Source organism: Lepisosteus platostomus, chromosome 1, assembly GCF_059453375.1.
Source record: "Lepisosteus platostomus isolate fLepPlt1 chromosome 1, fLepPlt1.hap1, whole genome shotgun sequence".
NCBI lineage: Eukaryota > Metazoa > Chordata > Actinopteri > Semionotiformes > Lepisosteidae > Lepisosteus > Lepisosteus platostomus.
This window is the reverse complement of record NC_142611.1, coordinates 65275445-65295626: the sequence shown is the minus strand read 5'-3', so window position 1 is coordinate 65295626 and position 20182 is coordinate 65275445. Positions and strand designations below refer to the sequence as shown.

Sequence of the window (20182 nt, the reverse complement as noted above, 5' to 3'; positions counted from 1 at the left end):
AATCGCAAGGTCCTGACTGGATCAATCTAACCATAATCTGTTGAACATCCCAAGAGCCCAATAGAACTAAGTGGACTGTAGCCCCATAACCTGAACAACCTGCAGGGTTGTGGTAACTTTGAGACCAGGATTAGGAAAAACAGGGGAAGAGTCGGAATGTTGTTTCAGGAACTGGAGTCTGACAGAGGTGATCGATGCTCTGAACTGAAAAACTGAAGCAGGCCTCTGGATTCATTGCTCACCCCTGTCAGAGAGCTGGAAGCACAAACAATAAGGTCCACCTTACAGACGCAGAGAGCACAACAGAGGTTAACAAAGCACACAGGCTCCCAAAGGCCAAAACTGCTTTTATTTCGAAGAAATGATTTTTGGTTTGACTACCAGCAAGGTCTCCCTTGACCACACAGCACATAGTCCTCCATTAACTCCTTCCAGCCAAATCCCGGCCCATTATCTTTTTATAGTCCCCCCCCGCTTCCAGGGCACAGCTGAACCCATTTACAAAAGGGTCTCCTGGAAGAGAAGGAGTCAGACGTGACGAGGGAAGGTTTATTACTCGTTCCCTCGGAGAAGCCCAGAGGGGGTCGCGTGCTGACCGCTGGCGCGTGTCGCAGTCCGTGTGTGGGACCACGTCACGCGCGCTGCAGAACCACCGCTACCCCGAACACACGCGACCAGGCGTGCCCCACTGGCGCGCAGAAGCGCCAAGCATCCACACACCTCGCACTTTCCCAGGAGCCAACAGCTCTGGCACTCGGGAGAGGCGTCTGCTGCAGGCCTGGGGGGGGGCTCTTGAGTTCGCACGTCTCTGCTTAAAGCCAACCGATGCTGCCTTTGTCGCTGCGCCAATCTGCAAACCGCAGAGTGCTGTACAAAAGGAACTTGTCTCTAGGCAGCCTTGGTGCTCAGCAGTTTATTTCGGCCTTGGCGAGTTTCCGAAAAACCCTGCTGGCGACGGGCAGCGCCGCACCCCTGCATGGGCCCTGCTGTCCTTGTATAGCAGACTATACATTCAGACTCTGTCTCCACTCGCCTCCGCCCGTCTCAGAGCTCCCCTTCCCCCCGGCCCCCTTCAGCGGGTCCCCCGCCCTCCAGGCGGAGCTGGGCATCCTGCCGGCCCAGGGTGAAGAGGCTCACCCCGGCCAGCAGGGCGGCGAGCATCATGCCCGCGCAGCCTGCGAACATGTGGCGCGTGCCGCCGCCCGCCTCGCCCTCCCCGCCGGGCGCCGACACCTCCCCGTGCAGCGCCAGCAGGCCCAGGCAGGCCAGGAGGTGCAGGGGCAGCCGGAACCAGGCCAGCACCCCCGCCCGCCGCTCCTCGGGGATGACCCGCCCCTGCAGGAAGCCCACGGCCGGGAAGTAGAGGCCGCAGGCCAGCTCCAGCAGCAGGAAGGCCAGGAAGGACTCGCGGGGCCGGGCCTGCCCGGGGGCGGTGGAGAAGGTCAGCATGAAGAGGGCGAAGAAGGCGGTCAGGACGGCCAGGCACAGCAGGTGCACGGGCTGCAGCCGGTAGCGGGCCGAGGTAGCCAGGCGGTACAGGGAGGAGCCGGCCATGCTGGCGGCCATGAAGCAGGAGAAGACGATGCCCAGGGGGGGGCCGTGGGGGTCCAGGACGGGCGTCCAGAGGAAGACGAAGATGTAGAGCACGCTCTCGAAGGCCGCCTGCACCCCGCCCAGCAGCAGCACGCGCCGGTCCGCCAGCAGGCAGCGCAGCCCCTCCAGGCAGCCCCGCCAGAACCGGGCCCGGCCAGGCAGGGGAAGCGGAGGTGGAGGAGGAGAGAGGGAGGAGGTCGGGGGCTGCAGAGAGCCCGCCAGCGCCCCCCGGCCCTCGCCCCCCTCCGCCTCCTCCCTGCCCCACTCGTGCAGCACCACCCAGCCGCACAGGCCCAGAGCGGGCACGGCCGCCAGGAAGGGCGCCACCGGCCCCCAGCCCAGCCACTCCGCCAGCAGGTTGGCCACCAGGCCCGCCGCCACCGCCAGGCCGTGGTTCCAGGTGGCGGCCCGGGAGAAGGTGGCGGGGATCCACTCGCGGGGGAAGTCGTGGGCCTCCAGGTGGCGCTGGACGTACCAGGCCTCAAAAGCCGTGGCCAGCAGGGAGGTGGAGAGCCCCCCCAGGACGCGGCCCAGGATCAGTACGAAGTAGTCGCGCGACAGCTTGGTGAGGCAGCAGGCCGCGTAGGCCGCGCAGAACAGCAGGCAGGTGCGGCGGCGGCCCAGCGCCAGGGGGAGCCAGCTGGCCACGGGCGCGAACAGGATGCAGGAGGCCAGCCCGAACACGTACAGGATGGCGATCTGCGACTCCAGGAAGTTGTAGTGGCGGTACAGCTTGTAGAGGTAGGGCCCCTGCAGCCAGTCGGCCCAGAGCGCCAGCAGGTAGCCGCGCAGGAAGAGCGTCTGAAAGCTGCGGAAGACGGGGTTAGCGGCATGGGCGGCCTGGCGGGGCTGGGCGCGGCAGGCGCTGAGCTCCAGGCCCAGGCAGAGGGCCAGCAGCACCAGGAATGACAGGTAGGCGGTGACCAGCATGGTGCCTCACTGCGGGTCCAGGCCAGACTGCCCTCTCCTCTCCAGCCCAGACTGCCCTCTCCTCTCCAGCCCCGATCCCTCAGACCCTTCAGCAGCAGAGTCTCCTGTCACTCACTCCCAGAGAACCGCTCTCTCGCTCTCAGAGTCTCCGAGCCTCTTGGACAGTTTGGGGTATCTGCTCCGCTGGGCAGTGTTCGAGCCTCTGGGACAGTTTGGAGTAGCAGCCCTGTGAGGAGAGAGAAAGATCAGCACAGTAGTACCCACAGAGGGAAGCTCTGGACACTCTCCTAAATTAGGTCCCACACAGGGAATGGGGGGTCCATCTGTGGGACACAGCGCAGGGGACAGAAGCACTGGATGGCCACAGCTGTGCAGGCGAGAGCTGGCCGGACCCACAGGACAGCCACTGTCCTGTTTCCGGGGCAGATTCACAAACTGGGGCTGGAGGGACCAGGATAACAAGTGTATAGTCGCAGACTGGAGCAGGTGCTGGTTGACGCAGACATGGGAATAAACTTTGATTTGGAAGGAAAACTGCACCTGTGATGAGTTGCGATTAACCCTGGTTTGATCGCTTGTGAGCTGGAGGCAGGTGGCTGAGAGAGCCCGCTGGCGCCGGGCAGAGCGAGGGCTGGTAGCTCTTGCCCCGTGGGCAGTTACAACAGGCAGAGCTCTTCAGGAGTCACCCTCCTGGGCAAACAGCAGTTCCAGAGTCCAGTTTTCCTTGGGCTGCAGCACCAACACTTTCACTTAAGAAAACGAGCTACGTTTCCCAGAAGCACAAGACAGATAATGACCAGTTTCCCACCGGTCTGCCTTTAAGCAGCAGTCTTTTTAATTATTTTTAACAACCACTGCACCACTGTGACAAACTTTTAATTATTTCTGATTTTTAGATTTCAAGCACGACTCGTGTCACAGTTGTTCCAGAGGTCACTGCGACGGCCTGGACCACGACAGGACGGGCAGGACGACTTCCCCCCGAGAGGTGGTCGGGAAGGTGGGTCAGCGCCTGGACAGTTAACACACCAAGCGACCAGGATGTTGCAAAGCTGCACGGGCCGCGAGCTCTCCTGCTCGCCTACGCGGTGTTTCCGCTTCCTCGGTACGGCTCCACGTACACCCTACCTGAGCAAGCGAACACTCCGTTGCTTTGACTTTTTTTAAACATTTGTATTAAATGTATAAAGAATTTACAAATACAAATAGAACTAGAGGAGCGGAAACTCCATTGCTTTGACTACTTATATTAGCGCCACTACTAACCACGTCACAGGACCCCGCAAAAAAAAAAGTTTTAAAACTATTTCTGAGACTTACATTGTCTAACATCAATCAAATATGTCCTTATCCTTCCTCACCTGCAGAAATGCGATACGGTTGTTAGAATAAAATCAAAACCTTTAACATCCGCTAAGTTATAAAACGATTTAGATTAGTCTCAGCGGAACATGCAATGTGTATATGAACAATGATAAACACGTTGCCATGACTAAATCATAAAACACGTTTGTTTAACTTACCTTCCCTGACCAGCGCTGAGCGCTTTTCAGTGTCAAAAACGTATGATATGATTTTTCGCAGTTAAAATTACTTGTATGTTCAATACAGCCCCGACGTGTTGCTTATTCCTCTTTACAATAATGTAAATACTAACAGAAACGGTGTCCGCATGTAAGACTTGTATTTGCAGGGAAGCTAACCCTGATAAGAAACTGAGGATTTTTATAGTTATACATTTGTTTTCAGCCTAAATAATAGAAACTGCTCGTCAAAGGGACACCCTCCTGTCCGTTTTTTGAGATGGGAATCTCATGTTAAGCCTTGTGTTGGTTTATATCAGGCTCAAGCTTTGAGTTCTATGGAGGAGCATACCTGAAGAAGATTTTCCTCAACAGTATGTTTAAAAAGACAAATACTAACGTCAAACGCCTTTCTCCTTGCGTCGCTCGCGAATCCGTCACTTCTCTTCCGCAGGTCTCTACGCCCCGCCCCTCCCTGAAGCCACTGCGGCCAGAACTCGTCATGTGACCCGAGTGCCTTCCAGACTGTGGGACCTCTTACAATAATCGATCTGTGGCAACCTGTCCGTTATTACTCCTGCACTGTTTCATCTGATCTGAATATTAAAATGTATTTGCAGAGCATACGCTCGTATCCAGTGCCATCGAATCCCAGCGATTTACAGCGCCTTATTTACGTTAAACGTAGTTCGTTTGTCAACTGTAGCAATTACTCTGCCTGAACTGATTACCTGGAATCTGATATCTTGAGGGAATATTGTCTTCGTCAGCTCAATGGATCTTCAGTGAAGCACCAACCAGAGGCCACAAGTGGTTTAAAGACTGAGCACAGTAGAGGCGTCTTTACACTAAAGGGTGTGGGTGTGTGGAACAAGTGAAGCTCATACGAGGTTGAAAACCGGTACATGCGTTCTCCCGCGTTCTTACATGAAACTGATGGACAAGATCCAATACCTGACAAACAAGTCAAGACAGGCCAGTCGGTCCCCTCTCGTTTCTTTTTAACTTCCCTATGTTCCTATTCGTTTCCATACATTTTCGGGGGTACAGGCTTAGTTGGGATAGAAGGTGAGGATTATTTTTTTAGGTAAGGATGAAGGCCGGGGTTAATATTATGAACATTAGAATGCAAGAGCAGTTACAAGAAGATGATCTCCTCCAGCCGTTTCTTGAAAAAAGCCAGGGTATCTGCCTCATGAATCTGACTGGATAGCTTGTTCCACACCCCCTCAACCCTCTCCGTAAAGAAAATGTCTCCTGCTCTCGGTTTTAAATGCATTATATGTTAACCTTCGGCCTTGAGAGGGGTTAGAGTACAGTGTTATAGAACGGTTTCGCCGGGGATGTTATGATGTTATGGTTACCCAGGAGTAGCTGGGTAAGGAGTTCAGGCTGAGCTACGGGCAGGCTCAGTGTTCACAGGCAGTAGGACGGGGGTTAAGTTTTGAGTTGCTATTGGAGGCGAAGGGGATAATCGTCACATCAGCGGTTTCGTTGTTCTAGATTTATCGCAACGTCGCCAAACGGTCTTATCCCGCGAAACCGTCCTTTGGCGCTTCAAGGGTAGGGAGGCAGTGCGCTTCATCACCACTAGATGTCGCCCACACACAGGTCTTCATCCAGGCATCCATTTCCTAAACGTTTCTTCCAAGTCAGGCAGCTGGAGCCTATCCGAGCAACGGGTGCACGGCAGGGCACACCTTGGACGGGACACCAGTCCATCACAGGGCACACCTTGGACAGGACACCAGTCCATCACAGTGCATAGAGGCTTTCCCGTTCTGAAAAGATTTTCTATTGCCTGCAGAACCTGAAGTAACGCTAGTTGACACTGAAGCAAAGCGCACGAGTTGTTCGTCTATTCAGTAAAACAATGAAGAACTATTTTGCGTATTTAAGCTCATGTTAGTCTTGCAAGGAAGTAATATTGCTATGTTTTCTCAAAGGCAAATTGTGAGTTAGAGAAAATGACTTCTTCTGCCAAAAGCCCTAAAATAGTAACCCAGCTGAATTACAGTGAAATGGTTGTAAATATGTCATTTTCAGTGCCTAATGTGTTCTTACAGAAATGAAACGTTTGTTCTTCTTCACACGAGGGTTGTAAGGAGCTAAAACAGCTGCCCAGCTGTGCTGTCGCTGCAAAACCCCAAAGTTACAAAGGCATGTGCTCTGTATCTGACTGTGTTCCCCTTTAATTACAAACAGGAACTATAACCTATTACCAGTAGAGGTCAAATCTACAGAATGTAGTAGTTCAGGTGGGCAGCTGCGTCAGCGTGCGTAGGCTGCAAAGGAACAAGTAGTAGGTTGATTCCATGCTGAAAAAAAGAAGACAGAAAACACAACGTTTCGGCCGTGGAGCCTTCTTCAGGTGTGGCTCCAAGGCTCCACGTGACACCTGAAGAAGGCCCAAATTATGGTACCAATTAACACACCTAGGGTTTGGGTGAAATCGTTTTTTCTGTGGTGAAGAATCCAGACACGTAGCCAGACCTCCACAGCGCTGGCGCCTCGGAAAACTGCAACGCCCCCTATTGCCAGCAGAGGGCGATCTAACCACCGCCATTTTGCCTATATATGAGGGATTCGGTTGCTTGTACCGCAGATCTGCTGTTTTTTACGCGTGCCTTCGGGTTAGTCCACACGTGAAAAAAAAAAAAACTCACCCTCTTTGACGGCCAGAGTATGCAATGTAAACCCAGCAGTCAGCCAGCAGTCATATCACCCTGCAACTCACAACTGGCGACCCACTGCAGTTCTGCAGGTGTGAGCCTTGTCAGTACATGGATGGGAGACCTCCTGGGAAAAACAAAAGTTGCTGCTGGAAGATGTGTTATTGAGGCCAGCAGGGGGCGCTCACCCTGCGGTCTGTGTGGGTCCTAATGCCCCAGTATAGTGACGGGGACACTATACTGTAAACAGGCGGCGTCCTTCGGATGAGATGTAAAACCGAGGTCCTGACTCTCTGTGGTCATTAAAAATCCCAGGGCGTTTCTCGAAAAGAGTAGGGGTGTAACCCCAGCATCCTGGCCACATTTCCCATTGCCCCTACCAATCATGGCCTCCTAATAATCCCCATCTATGAATTGGCTACATCACTCTGCTCTCCTCCCCACTGAGAGCTGATGTGTGGTGAGCGTTCTGGCACACTATGGCTGCCGTCGCATCATCCAGGTGGGGCTGCACACTGGTGGTGGTGGAGGGGATCCCCATTACCTGTAAAGCGCTTTGAATGGAGTGTTCAGAATAGCGCTATATAAGTGTAAGCAATTATTATTATTATTATTATTATTATTATTATTATTACTACCTAATTGGAGTGGTTAGGGGGGTGTCATTTTAATAAGAGGTGCAGACGGTCGGGCATCCCTTGAGGTTCCCCGAGCGCACGGAGCGGGCCAGTGATTCGCGGTTCTCCGCGCTGTGTCTCCCAGGGCTCCAGAGCTGGGCCCACTGGTGCACACGGGCCTGTCCGGGGCTTCCCTGTCCTTATTTTCTCCATCCCATGCACCTGGAAATATACTCACCTGTTCCCATCCAACTCACCCACCGAACCGCGGTTCTCTCCCCTCCTCACCCCACATCCCACTGGATCACCCCAGGAAAACACACTGACCAAAGCCGCCGGCCAAACACACTCCTCGGTGCTGGGGCTCCAGCAGCAGGAGACGTCTGCACGGGGATGTCGAATCCCTGTTCCAGCGCCCCTGCTGGAAGAGCAGAGAAGGAGGGAGACCGGGCCACGGCTCTTTCACGGGCTTGGAGAGTCCCAGCACCGCACTGAGGTCCCGTGTCTGTGCGGGGGGAGACAGTATATTGGCCGGTGTTTGTGTCTTATACGTGACACCACCCCCTGCGAGGCACTTCTGCTGGCACGATGGGGAATCTTTTCCTTCCAAGTCGCACCACAATCTCTCCATTGATTTTTGAGTGCGAGTGCGTGGGAGAGGAACTTTTACTCCGGTCCACGGCGTTTTTATTTTCAGTGTGGGGCGGGCGGAGACTGTGCAGGCGTTGACAGTCGGAACCCTGAAGGCAAAACACCGCCCGTAAAATCCCGTTTTGTTTTTGTTTGTTTGTTTGTTTTTTTGCGACGCTATCGTGCCGGGGGGGACTGAACTGTTAATACCGGCTTAATTCGGAGACGCCGAGGTCCCCGTGCCAGGGTCAAATCTCACACGGGGGAGAATTTCAGAGCTGCTGCTGTGACTCCCCGCATCGCCTGTGAGTGTGCAGCATGTGAGAGCGAAGGCTTATCGCCGCTAATAGAACGAATTAGGACCCTCCTCCAGTTCATAAATTCACAGCCTCTGTTCTCCCTGGGACGGTACGTACAGCTGTTTCCGAGGGATGAATCATCTGTAGATGCGACCTGCCCTTCCCTAGACGGGCGCCTCCAGGTCAGTTCTTTGCACGAAGCCGTGAATCTTCCTGGCAGTCTCTGAAGAAGGAGCCAGAGCCAACGTATTTCATCATGTTTCTGCTGCAGATATACACACATCCCAACTTTGAAAAACTGATTTCAGGGGGGTGAGATACCCCTTGAAAAAAATCAGGGAGTCAGGGAGGAGAGGCTGATTTCTGGGAGACCTGGGATGTCTGGATATGCCGCCTGTAAAAGGTCAGCACATGAGCAACGATGGAACAGCTTTACCAGAATCCTTACCTCAATGTTGAAAATGAGCCTAGGAAAAATGTCATTTTCAGGGGGAACATACTGTATAAGTACATCTTGTGTTAAACTTGGACCCCTACCTAGATCATCAGGGAGAAGTGCAGAGGGGTGCCGAGTCTCACTCGAGAGCCAGGGTGCAGGAGCCACCTCTACGCAAAGGGTTGTTGGAGTCTGGAACAGGTCGCACACAGCTATGGTGCCCAAGCTTCTCTGGTGAAATGGCTGGATGAGGGCATCTGAACCAACAAGCTGCTAGGCAGCGAAATTCTCAATGGGGAGAATGGCCCTCTGCTGTTTGTAGCTAATGCTATCAGCTTCCTGGGGTCCAGATGGGCGTCGAACCACAGTGGTAAAAACTCTCCCCACTGGGCAGACTTCACACACGAAGGAATCTGAAGCCTGGAATCGAACCCAGGATCCCGGAACTGTGAGATGGCAGCACTATCCCAGCATACAGATACACTGTTCTGAGAGGCATTAATAGTGCAGCTCATCCGTTTTGGAGACAGCAGCACGTGCTGTGTTTTAACACCTGTCGGGACGTGCTCTGTATTTATGTGAAGGTGTTAGATATCTGTCGGTGTGAGTGGGGCACACACGGATGTCTGTGGCTCCACTGTGCGTCCTGCAGTGGCTGGGCGAGCGTTTTCTTACTGGAGCAACGAAAACCTTTCTTCCGCCGCACGACGAGAGGACTCCAGTGCCCACGCAGTCTGAAAACGCTGGCCCTGTGGTTTGTGCACATGCACCACAGTGACTCTGCCCAAGACGCACTCGTGCTCCTGTGGTCTTACCACACTGTCACCCCGATTTCACCGCGCTTTACTCTGCCCCGGCAGGTGAAGAAGGCAACAGGGGGCCGGAGGAGGTGGAGAAAGCAATAATGACAGCACACAGGTCTGTAACTTTGTCTTTATAATGATCCGATGGAAGAAGGAACCGAAGAAAGAGAAACAAATGTACAAAATATACAGGCAGGCGAGAATATAAGTCTGGTGACAGAATAATGTCCACTCGGGATTTGAGACACCTCCCCTGAGTCCTATAGCCAGCTCATTTTTATATGAGCACCCATCAAGGGTCCAGAATCACAAACTCCAGACACAGGAAGAAGAGTTCCTCAACAGAGTTCCTCAAGGTCCCTTTCTGTGGGGGGAAGGGGTCCCTTCTCTCCTCTTCTTCATGGATCTTAGCTCTTTCCCGTGTTTCCAATCCAGTACTCCCAGTCCATTTTCTAACGAAGATCGGAGGGGGAGGGGTGGACTGGAGTAAAATGGAATTCATATTTACAAAATTAAAGTAACACCAACCCACAATGCATTGGGGGCAGAACCTGCTCTGAAAATTCCTCCAATTCGTGTATCACTGAATGTGCAACCTGACCGGTCAAGCAAGGCAATAGAGCTGCATGTCTAAGGAACTGATCCCATTGACTAGGAGGAATTAAATGGTGATTGATTAGGGGAACAATCTACGCATTGTTTTCCCTGCCTTAACTAGTTGCCTGATCACGCGCTCGAGTGATATAGACTATTTTAAAGAGTAGGTGTTTACACATGTGTATTACAGTAATTGTAAGGTGAATAATTTCTTTGCTCTTTCCGAACAGGCGAATTGATAGCTTTCATGATTGTTTGATCCATTCAAAGTTTCACTGCTGTCAGTCACTTCAGTCACATCAACATCATTCTAACCCCTCCCCAAACATAATTATTCAATAACCTTTCCATGCAGCTCTATGTTACACACCAGAAACAAATACGCACACATATACTGTATATATATAGTGTGTATTCCCTTTCAAACTACACAGGCTGTGTTTTGTCCATAAGAAGAAGTTTCTTTCTGGCTGCCAGCAGGCCCAGTTATCTGAACCCCATCTCTGGTCTGTGGGAGGAGGGACTGAGAAGAAAGAGGAGGAATGAGGCAGAGAAGAGCAATGTTCAGCTTCAGGATCTGTGGTCCTGTGATGCTTTTGGTCTTCTAGATGTTTTTCCCCTTTAGTCCAGTGGAAGAGTCTCACCTCGCAGAAATGGGCTTGTGGGAGTGGGGGCTGTTACAGTTCAGAAAGAGGGCCCCATCCCTTACCTCCCTGAAAAACAGCGGGGTGGGGAGGTTTGGTGGTGATATGATGTTGTACAGACAGTGCCACACCAAAGGAAGCTGTTCAGAATTACTGAGGATAGGAACCAAGGGCATTGTCCACGGTCTCTGAGCAAAGAGTTCGTCCAACTGTTTGTTCTTTCACCTGGGAAGTAATCTGTTTTGAAACATCTTCTTCCCCCCTCCCCATGCGTACAGCCCAGCGGGGTGGGCGGCGGGTCAGGGGTCGGGGGTCAGGGGTCGATGCGGAAGGCGAGCAGCTTGTCGGAGTGCTGGTTGTTGAGGGTGCGGAGGTCGGGCAGCCGCAGCAGCAGCTTGGGGAAGAGCGCGGTGTCCTGCGGGTGGCGCCGCGTCACCAGCGTGCGCAGGGCGCGGATCAGGCCCTCCTGCAGCTGCTCCACCGCGGCCACGTCCACGATCCCTGAGCGGTCTGCGGGGGGAGAGAGGGGCACAAGGGTCAGAGGTGTGATCCGTTGTGTTTGAGGCCCTTTCGTGTTTTCTGAGGGTGGCTTGGTTACATTCTGGATTCCACTTACTGGGTTTGTTTTTTCCAGAGGCTTTCGCATTTGCCATGTACGAGTTTGCTTACTTTTGGAGTTTTCATTGTTTGTTAAAATTAAAACCTTCTTTGTGGAGAGCCATTTTGCTCTCCTGGCCTGAACGGGTGTTAGAGAACCTGTCTATTTAAAGAAATAAGAGCCGCTTAATTAGCTAGTGAGTTTTCGCTGCACTACATGATTTTGATGTGCCTGAAATGATTTGATTTAGCCCCACTACAGGAGAAACAACCCTTCTAGCACTGTAACAAGCTCTGTTATATCATCTGAAAATACACAATGAGCAAGGGGAGAGAATTAAATTGAATGATGTCTCACATGCTTTGGAACGTGAACGATTTGAATAATGGTAAATAGCATGAACCCCTTACGATACATATATATGTAAACGACATATTTTTTGGCAGCCAACACACACATATTGAAAATAAGTGAAGTTAATTAGACACACAGTGTCTGCTGGGCTCTTTATTTTCGGTATTTATTTTCCAACAGTCTACCTCCTTTTAAATGGTAAGTACGCTACTAAGGCAACGCTAGAACCCAAATTAGCTAAAAATATTCATTGCCCTCAGGGTGGAAGAAGGTTTAGGAAGATTTCTGTTCACTTTAATGATCTAAAACATTGTACTGTGGATTGCTGTACAGTACATAATCTCAATTCTGTTGAACAGAATATTTGTCTGAAGATTTCAGCTTAGGTTTTGGTAAAAATATACCCACAGATGCTCTGGGCTAAATACTAAAAACTGCAGGACAGAAACAGGAGTCAATCAGGCTCTGGGATTAGCGATCAGCATCACCTGTAAACTACTGAACCGTCATGTTCAGCAGATGTATTGGCCATATTAAGTGCAGATATTTACTGTGTTGAGTGTATTTGCCATGTGCAATGTGTGCAGTTACTGTGCAAGTGTGTGCATAGCGTGTCCTACTCAATGTGTGTGTGGGTAGCGTGTCCTGCTCAATGTGTGTCAGTGTACCATGTGCTCTGCTCAATGTGTGTGTGTATGTAGTGTGTGTCCTGCTCGATGTGTGTGTGTTTATCATGTCTTGCTCGATGTGTGTGTGCAGTGTGTGCCCTGATCAATGTGTGTGTGTAGCTTGTGTCCTGCACCATGTGTGTGTGTAATGTGTGTCTTGCTTGATGTGTGTGTGCAGTGTGTGCCCTGATCAGTGTGTGTGCACAGCGTCTGTATTCTCACCAGCAGAGACCAGCACCACGGCCATGAAGAGAGCCATCTCGTCTGCCTCCAGCCCCAGGGCGCCCAGTTTCTCACTGAACTCAAACATAGCGTCCAGCAGCACACCCATGCCCAGCGCCCGCAGCGCGGACAGAGGGTACGTCTGCCCGTTCAGGAACGTCACTGTCCTCTCCTTGGGGTTGAACAGGGAGGAGAACCGCACCATCAGCACCTGGGTAGAGGGAGCAGGAGGAGAGGGGTCAGGGCTCAGGCGCCCAGAGGAAGCCAGCAGGGGGCAGTGGGCACCGTGAGAGTTCTGCAGCTCTGGACAGGCTGTGTGTATAAGAGCAGCTGAACTCAACCATGGCGTCCAGAATACGCCCACGCCCACTGGCCAGGGGTCTCTCTGAGGACAAGATAATGGACAAGAGCAACCCAGAGAAGGAGAGGAAGACACTGCTCAAGTGGGATCCCGAGAGTGAGACGGCAAGAGTGAGCCTCCGAGAGTGAGACATGGAGAGTGAGACAGTGAGATTGCAAGGACAAGAGTGGAGCCATGGAGAGTGAGATACAGAAAGTGAGAGTGAGACTACAAGAGTGAGGCTGCGAGATAGACATATAGAGAGTGAGACTGAAAGATTGAAAGAAAGAGAGTGAGATAAGGAGAATGAGACTGTGAGAGTGAGATAATGAAAGTAAGGGTGAGATGAGGAGAGTGAGACAGAGTGAGTTGCAGAAAGTAAGAGTGAGATATGGAGAGTGAGACGGAGAGTTGCAGAAAGTGACAGTGAGATGGCGAGTGAGAAAGAGTGAGATCGTGAAAGTGAGATATAGAAAGTGAGAGTGAGATGAGGAGAGTGAGACAGAGATTGAGTTGCGGAAAGTAAAAGTGAGATATGGAGAGTGAGACGGAGAGAGTGAGATAATGAAAGTGAGAGTGAGAGAGAGAATGAGATGATGAAAGTGAGAGTGAGATGGCGAGAGTGAGATCATGAAAGTGAGATGATGAAAGTGAGAGTGAGATGGCGGGAGTGAGTTGAGAGAGTGAGATAACGAGAGTGGGACTATCAGAGACGCTGGGGGAGTGAGGTGCTGTGTACCTGGAAGGTGCCGGCCTTCAGCAGCATGACCTGGTCCTGCTGGCTGAGGCTCTGGAAACCCGGGATGCTCTTGGCAAACTCCACCACCTCCCGCACGGCCGGCGTGAAGCACTGGGAGAACGACTCCCACACCTGCTGGCTGGACAGTCCGGCTGGCGCCACAGGACACGCGTTGAGAGGGCACGCCTGGGGGCGAGAGAGACAGAGCTGCACTTCCACACCGACTTTCTTCCCCTCACCCCAGAATTCCCCATACAGCTCCTGATCCCACTGGGGGAGGAAACTCCACAGAGCTGCAGCCCAGTGTGTGATCTCCTGTCCTGGCTCGAGGAGCAGACAGTGGGCCTCTCCAGTACTGTCTCATGTGCTGTCTTTAAATCTCCAGTAATATGTTTATACTGTAAATGTCTGCAATTGTGTTAATTGTATCTGCTCTGGCAACACTGTAAGTCATTGGTCATGCCAGGAAAAGCCCTTTGACTTTGAATTCGAAGAGATGCAAACAGAGAGCCAGCGTCTTGCACACACACATAAACACAGCATGTCTAGAGCCAACACCTACCAGCACTTTGGCACCGCCGCCAATCCTCCAGGGGCACGAACTCTGACCCACAGTCTCAGCCAGTGGGTAGCCGTTGTAGTTAGTAGGGTAGGTGGGAGGGGGCGGGCCCACACCTGATGGGCACTGGCTCTGATTGGAGGAAGTGGAGGGCTGGTAGCCATAGCGACTGTTGTCGACAAATGGGAGAGCAGGGTTGGGGTCACGTGGCGCCATGGGACATCGGTGGGCAGCTGTTTGGAAAGAGGTGGGGTACGAGGGGTACCCTTGGTGGTGGGCGTGGGGGTGGCTTGACTCGGGACGGGGGCTATTTTGGAAGACGGGGGAGTGGTTGTTGTTGTTGCTGCTGCTGCTGCTTTGGGTGGTGCCCCTCCTCCCTAGCCGGTCCTGTCCGCTCACAAAGATGTCCCGGTATGCCCTGGAGATGGCGCCGATGGCCTCCTCTGATTGGCTCTCCCCCGGGCTGGGCGGGGCCTCCGGTGGGGAGCAGTCGATCTCCATTGAAGCCGATTCGTTGAGGCTGTTCATGTAGCTCTGCATTTCGTCCAATAGCCTCTGCTTCTCACGTTTGGGGATCCGCCCAAAACGCACAGCTAAGGGCCAAGGAGAAGGAAAAAACATGAAACATTAGTGAAGAAATCCACAACAGTAATAAGCATTCTGAGAATCACTTTAGAGACTTCACACCCCAAGATCGTATCATCTTAAAATTTCTAGAATAATAAACAGTCTAATATAAATTAAACCACGATTACACCTTTTCATATACAAGGTCCATTAATGTGATCTTTTTTTATACCCTCAGTCTGCTGCAGAGCTTTGGAATGCTTTGTATGAAAGGTGAACCTCGGTTTCAGCGCTTGTTTGAAATGCAGGTAAGAGCTAACAGGGCTTACAGGAATCTCACGGGCACAGCCAGACCTTCTGTAATTTCACACCGTGCCAGGGTGTCAACTGCAGAGCCAGAGAGCTCCCTGCTGCTCCTGCTACAGAGCAGCACAGTGCAGACTAGGGAGAAGAACAAAAGACCCTGCTCCCACCAGCTGCACCCCCCCTCGTCCTTATCGATGTCTCCCCCCCCCTCACACACACACACACACACACACACACACACAGCACAGTCCAAGAATAACTGTCAGCTGGCAGGGCTAATAATAGCCTGCTCTCCACCATAACGGTCTCTCGCAAGCGCCCTCTCACTCTCGCTCTCGGAAAGTAGGTTAGTGGGTCAGCGGGAACGTGATGTCACTGGCACTGCGACAAGCACAGGGGGGAGGAGATGATGTCGACAGATCGGCAGAGCGAGGGAGGGGGGAGTGGGGACTGATGGGAAGTCAGATGCAGTCAGATGAGAACTGAGGGAAACAGGTGGAGGGAGAGATAGAGGGACCCTGAAATACCGGGGGGGGGGGGACACCCCCCCCCTCCCACCCCACATTCTTCAAGAAACAGTGAGGGAGCACTGAGAGAGAGGAGAACCATCGGCGTGGGGGGGGGGAGTCTGTTCAGACGGCTCTGTGGTGCTTGCTAATTAGGGCTGGGAGGGGGTGAAACCTGTCGGCTCTGAAATTAATAACATGAATATGCACTTACGGACGACTTTGTTACAGTCGTCCCTGCTGTCAGAAGCCTGTTTGAGCTGCAGGATGCCGTACCTGTTGTGTTTTTTGTCACTTCTCAACTTCTCACTTTCCTATTAGGGGAGCCTAAACACCACTGTGGCCACCAAGGTCCGAACGTGGGTTTGTAAAACCCAGTCAAAACCCAGCTGCCAGTATGAGGCCACGCCCATAGTTTACCATCAGTGGCAGTTGACATGTTGTCTTTTTGTGTGAGGCGAGGTCAATCAGTAGCCACTGGTATGATTGTATGATCATTGGTCTTGGATTGGTATGATTAGATTGGTATGATTGTACTGTATGAACACAAAATGTGCTTCTGAGATCAGCAGGTGGAGTACATCAGGGGTTTTCTTCAGGGAAAGGGAAATACGTTATGAAGCAGACTGTCTTCAGTTAGCTAGTCACTGGTTAAACTAGGTTATGAAATCACCAGAAGAAATTTATACTCACTCATCTAACTCATGGAGTGCTGGTAGGTGCTAAATCACCCAACATTTTCTTAGTTTTTATTATTTGTTTTTATAATCTTATTATTATAAGATTTGTTTCTAACTGGGCATTATTTTTAACTTCAACCCTAAATTCTATCCCTAACCCTAACTCTGCTGTTACACCTAATCCTGACCGTGACTACCCCAAACCCTGTCACTAAGCTCATCCCACAGACCTTAACCCTAACATTAAACGGAAACTAAACACACCCTGACCTCAAACCCAGCCCCGACTCCACCTCTACACCCTTAGCCTGTACCCCCTACCCTCACCCAAACTCTGTAGCAGACTTCTACCCTGTGATGTGCAGATCAGCACCTCCTGCACTGCTGCTGAGGCTGCAACTGGGTCAACAGCTTCACAGATTTCTTCCAACACATGGATGTGTGTGTATGCAGGTACCTCCCAGAGGCCTCAGATTTCATGTGGGGTGCAGGCCGTTACACAGGCCTTCCTGTTTTGCACAGCGAACAGTAAAGGGGTTTCTAGGCTGCGGTTTGCGACACTTCGAGAGTGGCGGTTTGTGTTTTGTGCACCCCCCCCCCGAGTCCGACCTTCCCCACCCCTCCCTCTCCACTTCCGGCCACAATAACTGCCGAGCCGAGAGACGCTCCGCCAGACGCTTTCGCACTTCGAGAAGCCTCCCCCTGCGCGTCTCGCTCCGAGAGCCCGGAGTGGGGGCCATGCCCGGCCCTGCCCCGTGGGGGAAATCACAGGAGATCGTGGAGAAGCCCCAGGTGCCGCATAGGACGGCCCTGGTTCAATGTCTCCGGGAACGGAGCAGATCCAACATAGAAATCGGGGAAAAGGGGGAGTGGGAGAAGGCCGTCTTCAAGTGTTTGTGAAAACGGGAAACGGAGAGAATCCCAGAAGTTCAAAAGGGAGAGGAGAAAGCAGGGATGCAGGGCCTGACAGCAAGAGAGCGAGGGATTAGACACTCTGCCCCCAAATTCCAGTTTCCCATCCCAGAATTCCCACTCCTGCCAGGACCAGAACAGCTACTGCTCCTACTGGGGGAGGAAACGCAACAGAGCTGCAGCCCAGTGTGCGATCTCCGGTCACAGCCCGAGGAACAGAGAGAGAGCATTTATAACTGTCTGCTAACTGTTATTGCTTTGGCAACACTGTGGTTGGTCGGTCACGCCAATAAAGCTCTTTGAATTTGAATTTGGAACTGGAGAGAAAGAGAGGGAGCTGGGAGAGGAGATCCAGAACTCTTTATCTGAGGCTGAGATCTCTTCAACTTTGCCTGTTTAATTACCGGCTGTATCCTTTCATAAATTATACACAAGGTTAAAAAATACACAATACGAAGCAAAAAAATGTGGGTAATCAATGACAAACACTGCATTCCTCCTTCCCAAAATAACTCCCGATCTCGCTCCCGTTGGAAATGAGTAATGGCTTTAGGGACTTCAGAGCCCCTACACTCATAAATCACTGTCCAGGGGAGAGAGAGAGCGAGAGGGAGGGAGAGGGAGAGTGAAGTGGTAAAACAGGGAGGACAGAGAAACAAGCAAGGGAGAGACTGCAGCAGGAGTATAGACAGATTATTTTACTAGATAAAGGGGAATGGAATGAATTTAGAGCTGTTTTGTGCGGCCTGGGAAAATCTGAGACTGGCGCAGTTGCGGAGGTGTGTCTAGACTGTGGAGGAATGTCAGCACACCCTGGCAGAGTGCTGCTCTGATAACACTGTGTGCTGTGTTTGTTGCCATTATACCAAGACTCACATTGAGAGAGTGGGGTTGGTGATGCCAGTACACTCAGCCAGGCATGCCAAGAGAGCTGTGGTAACACAGATATAGCCAGAATGGCACCATTGCACTGAGAGAATGATGTTGGGATGCCACTGTTGTGATGCACGAAGGCTCAGAGAGCATTTTATTGATGCCAATCACATCACATATTGATGCAGAGTGGCCTGATGCCAGTATACTCAGACTGGCACTGACAGGGAGCTCTGGTGATGCCAGTATACTCAGACTGGCACCAACAGAGAGTTCTGGTGAATCTAGTTTACCCAGACTGGAAATGACATAGAGCTCTGACGATACCAGTCTCCCCAGACTGGCACTGACAGAGAGCTCTGACAATACCAGTCTCCCCAGACTGGCACTGACAGAGTGGCCTGGTGATGCCAGTCTCCCCAGACTGGCACTGACAGAGAGCTCTGACGATACCAGTCTCCCCAGACTGGCACTGACAGAGAGCTCTGACGATGCCAGTCTCCCCAGACTGGCACTGACAGAGAGCTCTGACAATACCAGTATCCCCAGACTGGCACTGACAGAGAGCTCTGACGATGCCAGTCTCCCCAGACTGGCACTGACAGAGAGCTCTGACAATGCCAGTCTCCCCAGACTGGCACTGACAGAGAGCTCTGATGATACCAGTCTCCCCAGACTGGCACTGACAGAGAGCTCTGACAATACCAGTATCCCCAGACTGGCACTGACAGAGAGCTCTGACGATGCCAGTCTCCCCAGACTGGCACTGACAGAGAGCTCTGATGATACCAGTCTCCCCAGACTGGCACTGACAGAGTGGCCCGGTGATGCCAGTCTCCCCAGACTGGCACTGACAGAGAGCTCTGACGATACCAGTCTCCCCAGACTGGCAGTGACAGAGAGCTCTGACGATACCAGTCTCCCCAGACTCCCCAGTCTCCCGCCCGAGCCCCTGATGCTCACCGTCCCGGGACATGCCCACGGACAGGCACTTCCTGAAGCGGCAGTGCTGGCAGCGGTTGCGGTTCATGCGCATGATGAGGCAGCTCTCGTTCTTCACGCACATCTTGTAGTGGATGTTCTGCTGGATGCTGCGCCGGAAGAAGCCCTGCAACAGACCACAGACAGGGGGCGCTGTGAGTCCAGGGGCAGGCATGCAGCCTCCTACGCTTCTTATTCCCAGATACAACACTAGCCCTTGAACCTGCCTGCCATCACTTAAAGCGTTTCCTGTGTTAAAGATAACGTCAGGGTGACGAATATTCAGAGTTCATCTTACTTCACACCTCTCTAAGATGTGCTTTTATCCCATTTAATGGCAAAACAGAGATATTAAGATGCATACACATATGACATTCTCACACCTACTCTTCCTCCTGGGCTATGCACTTGATTCACTTAAGCGAATGTTTAATTGATCTAATTGTTTGCTGAATTAGGTATTTCCAACGTCCCCGGAAGCTTACAAGTTGCGCATTTAAAAATCATTTAAAAAATGATTTATAACCTCATTGTAAACTTCACCATAACAGAGGACCTGAAATATCTTAAAAGCAAAAACCACCAGATTCTGAATGAACCCAGTCATCAGCTCAACAGAACGTCTGATTAGCCAATGGAGAGCCCTCTCACCTTGCAGCCCTCGCAGGCGTGCACGCCGTAGTGGAACCCCGAGGCGATGTCCCCACACACCTTGCACAGCAGCACCATGCCTCCCGTCTCTAGACAGGGACACAGGGACACAAGGCTGGTCACAAACGAGAGCAGGCCATTCCATCCACCTTTGGTAGTTAGCAATTAATTGAACCCAGGATCTCCCTTCAAAATAAAGAGACTCAGTTCCCTCAGCCTGTCAGTGGGGGACACTCCCTTCAGACTAAAGAGACTCAGTTCCCTCAGCCTGTCAGTGTAGGACACTCCCTTCAGACTAAAGAGACTCAGTTCCCTCAGCCTGTCAGTGCAGGACACTCCCTTCAGACTAAAGAGACTCAGTTCCTTCAGCCTGTCAGTATAGCATATTCCCTTTAAGACCCAGAACGCATCTGGGTGGCTCTTCTCTGGACAGATGCCAGAGCAGCAGGATCTATAACAGGGTGACCAAAAATGTAGTTGAT

At 52.0% G+C, this 20182-nt stretch overlaps 2 protein-coding genes and 1 long non-coding RNA gene across 7 annotated transcripts in view; 1 reads left to right on the top strand and 2 right to left on the bottom strand.

Annotated features, from left to right (window-relative positions):
- Positions 1-327: 327 nt before the first annotated feature.
- Positions 328-4518, bottom strand: slc61a1 (solute carrier family 61 member 1). Of its 4 annotated transcripts, none has more exons than XM_088633593.1 (2): positions 4447-4518; positions 328-2749 (listed from the first exon to the last, which is right to left on the bottom strand). In XM_088633593.1, exon 2 carries the CDS (start codon positions 2521-2523, stop codon positions 1045-1047), a length of 1479 nt encoding a protein of 492 aa, XP_088489719.1. In that variant the 5' UTR covers positions 2524-2749; positions 4447-4518; the 3' UTR covers positions 328-1044. The 4 variants fall into 4 exon arrangements, with proteins under 4 accessions (XP_088489719.1, XP_088489716.1, XP_088489718.1 ...); XM_088633590.1 differs by having other exon boundaries at positions 4399-4517; XM_088633592.1 differs by having other exon boundaries at positions 4047-4504.
- LOC148678473 (uncharacterized) lies at positions 3582-4670 on the top strand. Its single transcript, XR_015939176.1, has 2 exons — positions 3582-3628; positions 4501-4670. It is a non-coding gene; the product is annotated as an uncharacterized LOC148678473 (long non-coding RNA).
- Positions 4671-9619: 4949 nt separating this feature from the next.
- The window catches only part of nr1d4a (nuclear receptor subfamily 1, group D, member 4a), a 23192-nt gene continuing 12629 nt past the window's right edge, over positions 9620-20182 (bottom strand). For both annotated transcript variants that reach the window (XM_088633589.1, XM_088633588.1), the window contains exons 3-8: positions 19701-19789; positions 19032-19176; positions 14228-14817; positions 13666-13851; positions 12587-12797; positions 9620-11254 (exon numbers count right to left, since the gene is read on the bottom strand). In XM_088633589.1, coding sequence (XP_088489715.1) covers positions 11058-11254; positions 12587-12797; positions 13666-13851; positions 14228-14817; positions 19032-19176; positions 19701-19789 — 1418 coding nt within the window. In that variant the 3' untranslated portion in view covers positions 9620-11057. The remainder of the gene's footprint in view (positions 11255-12586; positions 12798-13665; positions 13852-14227; positions 14818-19031; positions 19177-19700; positions 19790-20182) is intronic.

Coding starts and splice junctions, on each gene's coding strand:
- slc61a1 (XM_088633593.1), bottom strand. CDS start 2,523: ATGCTGGTCACCGCCTACCTGTCATTCCTGGTGCTGCTGGCCCTCTGC.